General features: G+C 43.6%; 1 protein-coding gene across 1 annotated transcript; it reads left to right on the top strand.

The window, feature by feature from the left end:
* Positions 1-8,186: 8,186 nt before the first annotated feature.
* On the top strand, positions 8,187-9,688 carry LOC309558523 (tripartite motif-containing protein 14-like; the record flags this gene model as incomplete). Its single annotated transcript, XM_082261603.1, has 1 exon — positions 8,187-9,688. The coding sequence occupies one exon, from the start codon at positions 8,187-8,189 to the stop codon at positions 9,678-9,680; it is 1,494 nt and encodes a 497-aa protein (XP_082117729.1). The 3' UTR covers positions 9,681-9,688.
* Positions 9,689-10,977: the final 1,289 nt, after the last annotated feature.

Here is a 10,977-nt window from a genome sequence, read left to right on the forward strand (position 1 = left end):
TCCCTAAAATATTTAGGCATAAACCTTTCGGCTAATCTACATGATATATTTGAAGCAAATTATACCCCAGCTCTAAAAAAAATCAGATCAGACCTGACACAATGGAACTCCAAACTATTTTCATGGTTTGGTAGAGCAGCCATATTAAAAATTACTATTCTCCCCAGACTACTATATCTGTTCCATGCCCTCCCCATGGATATCCCAAGACGATTCTTCAAAGTAATCACTTCTTTGCAAAGGGAATTTGTGTGGGCTAATAAGAGAGCCCCAATTAAATTGAGTTATCTACAATTGCCCAAAAACAAAGGTGGGATGGGACTACCAGTTTATCGGAAATATTATATAGCAACTCACATCACCAGAATTTTAGATTGGCATTGTCACAGCAAAACAAAAGATTGGGTCTACTTAGAAAGAAGATGGTATCAGGGTCAAACACATTTCTTACTGTGGACCAAGGCTTCTAACCTCCCCTCCACGATTAAGGAACATCCACTTATTACTACTATAAAAATCTTCCATACAATAGCATGCCTCTATAATCTATCTTCTAACCCCAGCCCGCTAACCTCACTGTCTAACAATCCAGATTTCCCACCCGGATTAAACAACTCACTCTTGAGAGCCGGTTCACACTGAGGCGACACGACTCCTTACTACTTCGGGGGCGACTTGTGCATTACATTGCACCACGACTTCGGAGCGACTTGCAGGGACTTCACATAATGGAAGTCTATCCAAGGTCGCCCCGAAATAGTACAGGACCCTTTTTCAAAGTTGGATCAACTTGTGTCGCTCCTATTAGAACGGGTCCTGTAGCGGTCAATGGACCGCGAGGGAGCGCGACTTGTCAGACTGACAAGTCGCCTGACAAGTCGCGCTAATGTGAACCGGCTCTTAAGCAGAAAGATCAAGATAGTTTCAAACCACTTCTTGTTGCACAATGCACAGTAGGATCAACAATAAAAACATCCTTAGCTATGTCTAATGAAATGCCAAATTTACACTTGTCAGCTTGGTCATACTAGCTACACGATTTCATCACAAACAATAAACATAAAGACTCTCTTTTTAGACCTCTCACCGAATTTGAAAAATTGTGCCTAAAACAAGAGCCTATTAGAGGTGGCACCTCTTCGGCATACAATATTCTTACACAACCAACAACCGAAGCTGCAGATAAATACAAGCTTGTTTGGGAATCTGAACTAAGAAACAAAATTTCTGATCATGATTGGGAGAAGGTATTCTCCTATAAATGCTCCAATAGTACTAAACTACAAGAAAATTCTTACAAAGTCAGAACCCAGTGGTATATTACCCCTGTGAAACAGAAATCCTGGTCAAACGTAAACTGGAGTTCCACCCTCAAACATGACTTTGGCCCATCCACTTGCTCAGTGTCTACTGTTGGACTACCCCAGTCCTTTTAGGGCAGCAAGACTCTAGCCATCCGAGACGCTATATGTGAGTCCCGTGGGAAGTGTGGTCGGGGAGCTTGGATCCTAAGCGCAGGAGAAAGGTGGTATCACCATATCGTTTTGGAGCACTTGCTCAGTGTCACCTGAAAAAGAAATGGATAATGACGATTTTTTTTTTCTGTTTACTTACCTTGTTTTTGAAGAAAATATACTTACCTTACTTCCTCTTCCTCCCTCTGCGGACACGGCGCCGCCGTCACTTCCTGCTTGCATTGACTCCTGGGAGCTGAACGTCATCGCTCCCAGGAGTCAATGCGCCTGCACCGGCCCCGCTCGTCAGTTCCGGTGCGCGTCATTCCCTGCTAAACAGCTTCTGGGCATGCCCAGAAGCTGTGCAGGGATGAGGCGCCTGCCCTGGAACTGACGAGCGGGGCCGGTGCAGGGCATTCTGGGACCGAAGAGGACACAGAAGAGGACACTGAAGAGGACGCCCTGGCTTCAGCTGCCCACACCTGAGTTGGTAGCGCTGGGCAATACATTTTCAAGGTAAGTATTTCTTCTAAAAGGTAAATGCAACCTGGGACAGTTCAGAGGCTATCCATTCTGAAATGCACTAGCCCTGACTGTCCCGGGGGGTATTTTTATCTTAAAAACGTTTTTGAGGGTGGAACTCCACTTTAAACTCAGATATGTGTTGGAGGTGCAACAAATACAAGGGTACGTTCCTTCATATTTGGTGGGAGTGTGAGGATATTCAGAAGTTCTGGAATGAGGTTAAATGCTGGACCACACAGATTACCAACGCGCAACCTAATCTGGACGTGGCATGCTGTCTATTACATTTGAATGATTACTGATACAGAAAATATAAAAAATCGCTGGTCAGACACATGCTGAATACAGCTAAATCACTCATCGCATTACATTGGCATTCTACACACATACCAACTATTCAAAACTGGCCTATGAAAGTAAAGACTATTTATGAAATGAAGGAGACGCTTGGACAATGTTGACGTTGTCCAGCGCGTACAATTCACTTTTGAACACCTGAGCCCTATACAAACCTATCATCTTCAACATCTCTAACACACAAAAGACAATAAGCAATGACAACTAGAAACCATGCATTCCCCCCCCCCCCTTTTTTTTTCTCTCTCCCCCCCATCCTCCTTTTCTACTTCACCTATCTCTTTATCCCTCCTTTTCTTCTTTCTTTTCTCATCAACTAGATTTTGATACCGCTAATATACTGAATCTTAATTTTACACAATATACTCCAGTCAGCTAAGCTCGAAGCCTAGAATGTCTGATAAATTTATCAATTACTTCTGTGTTAGATCTGACCTGTCTAATTACAGTCGTCCCTTCACTTGAGCTTCTATTCTTGTTCATACTTTGATGCATAAATAAGAGATTGGATTCAATACTGGATTTTTGATGCTTGATATTCGATGTTTATGTTCGTAAATTTTTACATACCATAATGTAAAAAGTATTTGACTTTTATTGTGGAAAAAAATAAAGATCAGCCTCTTTAATAGGAAAGGACCTACATTTCTACTGTAAGTCATGAACATGTAAAATTCCAAGCAAACTGACATATGGTCCATATAGATCTCTAAATTTCATAAAGGAACAAAGTAAGGGAGGTGTTAATGAAGTCAAACATCATTCTTGATGTGTAGGACCCTACAAATAGGTGCTAGGTAAAGTATAGTGGGCCTTGGCTGCCTAACAGCAGGGCCGGGATTTTCAGCTGGGCTGTCATGTCTCCCAAGTGAGGTTACTGAGAGGGGAGTCTCCCCACTGGCTCTGTGAGAGGATTCTCATTGGGCAGTGGAGGAAACCCAATCAGTGGCCCATTCAGGCTTGTATCTACCCCAGAAGGCAGATTCTGCCGCAGAGGATTCTGGGAGTGGGTATAAGTTTGAGGGGAATGCATGACGCAGTGTCTCTGGCAGGAAGCAGAGTCCCAGGAGGGACAGTACGGCTGTCTCTCCTCCTGTCAGAAGGAGCGGGTGTCTCGGGTGGCTGCCTGAGAATCCAGAGAGTGCTGAGCTGAGCTGCAGAGGGGATCCGATGTGCCTGGGACCAGTGGAGGAAGAGGGGTTCAGTTCCAAGAAAGCCTGCCAAGGTCGTGAGTACTGTGAACTGCCCCTAGGGATCTGCCTAGTGTAGAGGGGACTACTCCAGTGAAGGTCCCAGGGATCCAGGAGTCAGCTAGCTGTAAAGGGGGTGCCTAATCAGAGGACCCTGAAGTGTTAGAGGGGATGCCTAGTCAGAGGACCCTGAAGTGTAAAGGGGGCGCCAGCAGTTGGGCCCTGAAGAGTCTGTGTACAGTGTGCAGTGTACAGAGTTAAGAGTTGCAGCAGCACAAGCAGTGATAAGGAGCTACCTCAGCCAGTGAAGGACTGAAGGGTGCTGTTCAGTGACTTTTGAGCTAAATTGAGTGTCAGGAGTCAAGTGTTCTACAGTCCTGGATCTTCTGAGTTAACAAACAAGTTAAAATCGAAGTTCTAGCACAAGTTCAGTATAACAGTATCTTTAAACGCCAGGAAACGCTGTTCAGCATTCAGCTGGCGTCAAGACAGCGCCAACGGGCATTTTTCTGTATAGAGTCCCAGTCAAACCTAGTTGAGCCAGAGGAGTATCCCCCATAAACAAAACAAACCAAAGATGCCGGAATGGTCATTGTCTCAGTTATCACACCTGGGTTCACAACTTAAATGTGTTGGGAGTGTCACCAGTAACAATGGCAGACCCATCTCAGGCCTAATGCCTGGAAATATTGCTACACAAGCAACACAGAACAACAAAAATGGGTTTTCAGGTGTATTGCCTCCCCAGTGGTCGGCACTTGCGGGCTTACTTCTGCTGATGTGGTGTCCCTCTGTCTGACTTCTCTTCCATCTCTGCCAGGCCCGCTTTCCATCTCATCCCCCCTGTTGGGAGTGTCACCTCCCTCACAGCATATTGCAACCGGCATTGGCTCCTGCTAAGGTACTGCTCATTTCCATCTATGTTGTTCCACATGGTGGCCAGCGCTCTTTATTTAACAATTTGGATCATTTATTTGTGATATTTTCAATAAACTGTGACTTTTGTACTTTTAATCTTCAAGCAAGTTTTGTCCTTGGTCGGGGGGGGGAGCGCTTTTTTCCCCATTTTTGTTGTTCGTGTCTTTATTTCATTGGGACTGAGTATGGGTCAGCTGCACCCCTAACAAGATCTATGGTCATTTTCTATCAATAACATTTCTATCCACCATTATTTTTTATTTATTAGTTTTCATAATTTCTTTTTTTGGTCTTTGTCAGTTCTCAGCACCAGGTTTTTCTGGGTGTTTTACAAGCAACACATAGGTAGCTAAATAGATTTTCTTTGGGTGTCAGTATAACATTGCATACAATCACATCAACATCCCGATAAACATAAAGAACCATAAAATGACCTGCGTAGACTGGTGGTAGGTGAGTACACCCCAATCACGCCTGCTAAAAATAGTAGGACTTTAAAGGATGTGATGATGCAATCTTGTATCAACAAGTTGTATTTTAGATCCATTCCATACCAATAGCACATCATCAGTGTATCTTACCCATGCCGAAACATGAGTCCGATACATTGTGGAAGGGTACACCTTGGTCTTTGGGAGGAACAGTTGGTGTGCCTGTGATGGACCGTTAGGCACCCCGCTTGGGTGCTTCCGCCAAGATACAGCTTCCTCCACTCAGGAACAAGGTACTATAGCTGAGCATTGCACCCAAGAACTAGATGACACTAGCTTAGGTGCAAACTGGAACTCTTTATTGTAAACTCACACAGAATATATACACAGAATATATACCACACAAAATCAGGTATCAATTTATTCTAAGCAATGCAAACTGTAAACAGTAATATCTTCAGTATATCTAACAGTACATCTAATGAACAGCCAACGTAAACACATAAACATCCCACAATGGTTCGGTAACAAGGTAAAGTGGACACAATGCTAGTCACATCTCCAAGAGGATTAGCAGACAGACAGAAACAATAGGTGACTTATTTAACAATGGGAATTCACAGCTAGGAGGCACACATTTGGGAAATTATAACATGAGAGAAAGACACCTTAGTAAATAGATTATAGCAGGAGACCCAAGCATCAGGTTGTTTTGAACTGATTATATTAACATCTATTCTGGGGCTCTGAGTCTAGAAGGGGGTGAAGGAGTCATTGCTGATTTGGGCACAGAAGCCCCAAATCTGTAGCAAGGTTCCCAGAGTCTGTGTGTTTCGGGGAGACATGGACCTGGATCCAAAGGCCCCCCAGGCACACACCTTCCAAAGAATACAGCCCCTTCCGAATCCCATAGTAGGCAAGAGGCTACCCTGTAGTCCCCTCCAAAAGCCCCTGTCCCGGATGGGTCTGTCACAGTACCTGATGATTTTATGTTCATTTCTCTACCATAAGCCTTCTCCAAAGGCGTTTCAGAGAATTTGGCAGTACATCCAACAGACAAAAGAAAAGTTTACTATCCATAGGCGATAGTACATGTACACAGCAGATGGCAGACAGCGTGTATGGCATCGTGTGGGTGAGCGGTTTGCTGATGTCAACGTTGTGGATCAAGTGCCCAATAATGGCGATGGGGTTATGGTATGGGCAGGCGTATGTTATGGACAATGAACACAGGTGTATTTTATTGATGGCATTTTGAATGCACAGAGATACTGTAACGAGATCCTGAGGCCCATTGTTGTGCCATTCATCCACGACCATCACCTCATGTTGCAGCATGATAATGCACGGTCCCATGTTGCAAGGATCTGTACACAATTCCTGGAAGCTGAAAACATCCCAGTTCTTGCATGGCCAGCATACTCGCTGTCACTGGACATGTCACCCACTGGGCATGTTTGGGATGCTCTGGATCTGCGTATATGACAGAGTGTTCCAGGTCCTGCCAATATCCAGCAACTTCGCACAGCCATTGAAGAGGAGTGGACCAACATTCTACAGGCCACAATCAACAACCTGATCAACTCTATGTGAAGGAGATGTGTTGCACTGCGTGAGGCAAATGGTGGTCATACCAGATACTGACTGGTTTACGGACCCCCCAATACAGTAAAACTGCACATTTTAGAGTGGCCCTTTATTGTGGCCAGCCTAAGGCACACCTGTGCAATAATCACGCTCTCTAATCAGCATCTTGATATGCCACACCTGTGAGGTGGATGGATTATCTCAGCAAAGGAGAAGCGCTCACTAACACAAATTTAGACAGATTTGTGAACAATATTTGAGAGAAATAGGCCTTTTGTGTACATAGAAAAAGTCTTAGATCTTTGAGTTCAGCTTGTGAAAAATGGGGGCAAAAACAAAAGTGTTGCATTTATAATTTTGTTCAGTGTCCCGAGTCCAGTGCCTGCCCATATGGCCCAATTTCACTGCTGTCCATGCTGTTTTTGCTTACAGTTTTACTATCATATAGCTTTTTGCTTGATGTTTATTTTTTGATGAGATATTAGAGCCGTCACTATCATTTATTGACTCATGTTATCCCTTTTTATTGATGTATATATCTTGATACATTTGTGTATGTTCTTTTTTGAGCTTGGTAGTACTGAAGGAGTTCCCTGTGCTTTGGTGACCATACTGTATATCATTAATTAAAGTAGTTGTAAACCCTTTCCTATACCCAGTGAAGTGAATAGCCTCAGATGATATACAGAGATGAAATAAATCTCACTACATACGTTTTACTTGGGTATGTGCTCTCTTTCCCTTTCTACACTCTTTGAAAAGTGCAGATCGTGTTAGAAATCTTGTTTCCTCATTCAGCAGTGGGTGGAGAGTCTGGGCTTACACTGTGTGTGAGCTGATTGGAGGAAAGGGAGACCCCCCCCCCCTCTACATAGACAGAGGAACAAAGGAACGTGCAGAGCTGTATGCTGAATAGACAAGCTCCCTGCTACTCTCCCTCTAAGCTCCCTCCTCTACACAAATTTTCAGCTGCTGTAATCTCATGTGTCCAAGAACTTGTCAAAAGTGACTCTACTGATACCAGAGGAATGGAGCAGCAGAAAGACACGGCACTTAGAGCTTTGGAGATAGATAAGTAAACACTACAGATATATGTGCCCAAGTAAAATTTAATGAATGGAGTTTACAACCACTTTAACTCATTTCTGAGTCCAGACTGGTGTTGGTTTAAGAATTGACAGAGTTGTAATTTTTAGAGTCGGGTGGAGGTATAGATTGCATTATGTGTCATTTTCTATATTTTGTGAAGTCCATAATAAAGAATATTTTTATATAATAATACCATTTGGGGTTGCATAAAGTACCTGCTTTCTTTGGGGTCTTTCCTCCTATTTTCTTCATAAACACTGTGAGTACTATGTTCTCTGACCCACACCAGATACGGTGTAATAATGGAATAACTAACTTCCCCTTAATAGGGTGTAACTCACAATAATTGCACCTAGTCTTGTTTGTGTCCCTTTTTTACTTCCCTGATGTCAGCAAAGTGTGTAAAGGGTAACTGCTCAGTTGACCTGCCCTAGTGGCCCTAGTAATGCCCTAGTAATGTATTACTTGCACTTTTTTTTTTTAAATAATAAATATAATATTTTTTAATATAATTGTGGGTGCATTTTATACAACGTACATTTTTTGCAAATGTTAAGACAATGCCTTTAATGTTTTTGTTATTCTAGTGCAGAAAAACCAAAGCCTCAAGGGAAATTCCCTGGGTTCTCTGCAGAATGTGGAAGAACAAGGTTTGGTGTATTTCTAGCAGCAGAGGAGCCTCTCATTTCAGTTGCTCGCAGCTCTCTTCTATGATGGCATGTCCTGATCTTCAACACCTGCCGAGGCACCGCTTCAATACAGCCTCACTGAGAGGCAGCACAAATACATCTCAGAGCTCTGTGGAAGGAACCAGGGAAAGTCCCGTCTTCTGCACCTACTGTATCCACTCTCCTGTACCCGCTGTGAAGACCTGCGGGACTTGTGAGGCCTCGCTTTGCCAGCAGCACCTAACGAAACACAGCAGATCCAGTAACCATGACCTATTTGAACCCACGGCTTCCCTTCACACAAGAAAATGCCCCATTCACATGAAACCTCTAACCTACTATTGCTACAATGACTCCTCCATTCTCTGTCATGGTTGCTTGGTGGTTGAAGAACACAGGGGGCACATGGTGGAGTCTCTCCATGATGCTTCTGAGAAGAAGAAGGAAAAACTGGGAAATGCTCTGAAAAAACGTCGTTTGAGAGAAGAGAGGACTCAAAACAGAATCAAGAGTTTGCAGGAAAAAATTATCGACACCAGCAGAAAAGGAAATGTTATAACCGGTAACATAACATCCCTTTTTACCGACCTCAGGGGACAACTTGATGCTCTGGAGAGACAGATGGTACAGGAGGTCTTAAGCCAACGGCAGAGGGTTATAGACTCCATTCATGAGCAGATCCAAATCCTGGAAAAAAAACTTAAGGATCTTTCTGAGCAGATATCGTACACGGAGGAGCTGTGCAAAATGACCGACCCGTTGGCAGTCATGCAAGGGCGGATGTTTGAGAACTCTAGCACTTCCCTGGTTCAGGAGGTCTTAAGAAGAATGAGTGATGAACCAGAAACCAAAGAACTGGACGATGTGTTCATCTCTATGACTTTGCACACTAATTTGATTAAAATTCTAAATAAAGCAAAGCAAAGGTTTTGCATGCCAGAGGCCTCCAATATGGTGCTCAACACAGACACAGCTGGGGATTTCGTCTTCATTTTGGGAGACGGGAAAACTGCCTGCAAGTCAAAGCTGAACCAGCTTCGTCCAGAGACCCGAGAAAAGTTTTGCTGTCCTCAGGTGCTCAGCATCCAGAGATTTTCTGCCGGCCAACACGCCTGGGAGGTCGAGGCTGGTGGCAGTGGGGACTGGATGGTAGGGGTGGCCTATCCCAGCATAGAAAGGAAAGGACCCCTCTCCTACCTTGGGATCAACGACAAGTCCTGGTGCCTAGGAAAATCGAACAATAAATATTCAGTGAAGCATAACGTCAGGGAAACACTCGTAGATGCCGAACTGACCTGTCACAGGTTTTTTATATATCTGGACTATGACGCCGGGCAGTTGTCCTTCTATCAGCTTAGCAACCCCCTCAATCATTTGCATACTTTTACGGCACACTTCACAGAGCCCCTTAATGCCGTCTTTACCATAGAAGATGATGCCTGGGTGAGAATCCCGAGCTAGAGAAGGTGACCAGTGATGAAACTGCTAAATGTTGGGACATAAAAGACTGATTTGTTGAATCAATTGATGTAAATCAGACTTTCTCAACCTTTTTAACACAGAGGGACCCTTGAAATAACTTCCTGGACTTAATAAACTCAACGCTAATAATGACTATCTACAGCTTCAAGTACATTAGTATGATGGCCAGTAGGAAGAATTCTTCCTACATTGGTGGTCAGAGGGAAGAATGCTCCTTACATTGGTGATCAGTGGGAAGAATACCCCTTATATATGTGGTCAGTGGGAAGAATACCCCTTATATATGTGGTCAGTGGGAAGAATGTCCCTTTCATTGGTGGTCATTGGGGGGAATGCTCCTTACATTGGTGGTCAGTGGGAGGAATGTTCCTTACATTGGCAGTCAGTAGGAAGAATGCCCCTTACATTGATGATCAGTGGGAAGAATGCTCCTAACATTGGGAGTCAGTGGAAAGAATGCCCCTTTCATTGCTGGTCAGTGGGAAGAATGCTCCTTACATTGGTGGTCAGTGGGAAGAATGCCCCTTACATTGGTGGTCAGTGGAAGAATGCACCTTATATTGGTAGTCAGTGGGAAGAATGTTCCTTACATTGCTGGTCAGTGGGAAGAATGTTCCTTACATTGATGATCAGTGGGAAGAATGCTCCTTACATTGGTGGTCAGTGGGAAGAATGTTCCTTACATTGATGATCAGTGGGAAGAATATTCCTTACATTGATGATCAGTGGGAAGAATATTCCTTACATCGATGATCAGTGGGAAAAATTTCCGTTACATTGGTGGTTAGTAGGAAGAATGTTTCTTTCATTGGTGGTCAGTAGGAAGAATGTTCCTTACATTGATGATCAGTGGGAAGAATGTTCCTTACATTGATGATCAGTCGGAAGAAGGTTCCTTACATTGATGATCAGTGGGAAGAATGTCCCTTACATTGGTGGTCAGTGGGAAGAATGTTCCTTACATTGATGATAAGTGGGAAAAATGTTCCTTACATTGATGATCAGTGGGAAGAAGGTTCCTTACATTGATGATCAGTGGGAAGAATGTTCCTTACATTGGTGGTCAGTGGGAAGAATGTTCCTTACATTGATGATCAGTGGGAAGAATGTTCCTTACATTGATGATCAGTGGGAAGAATGTTCCTTACATTGATGATCAGTGGGAAGAAGGTTCCTTACATTGATGATCAGTGGGAAGAATGTTCCTTACATTGGTAGTCTGTGGGAAGAATGCTCCTTACATTGATGATCACCGGGAAGAATTCCCCCATAATTT

This window comes from Pelophylax lessonae (genome assembly GCF_965119305.1).
Source record: "Pelophylax lessonae genome assembly, chromosome: 6".
Lineage (NCBI taxonomy): Eukaryota > Metazoa > Chordata > Amphibia > Anura > Ranidae > Pelophylax > Pelophylax lessonae.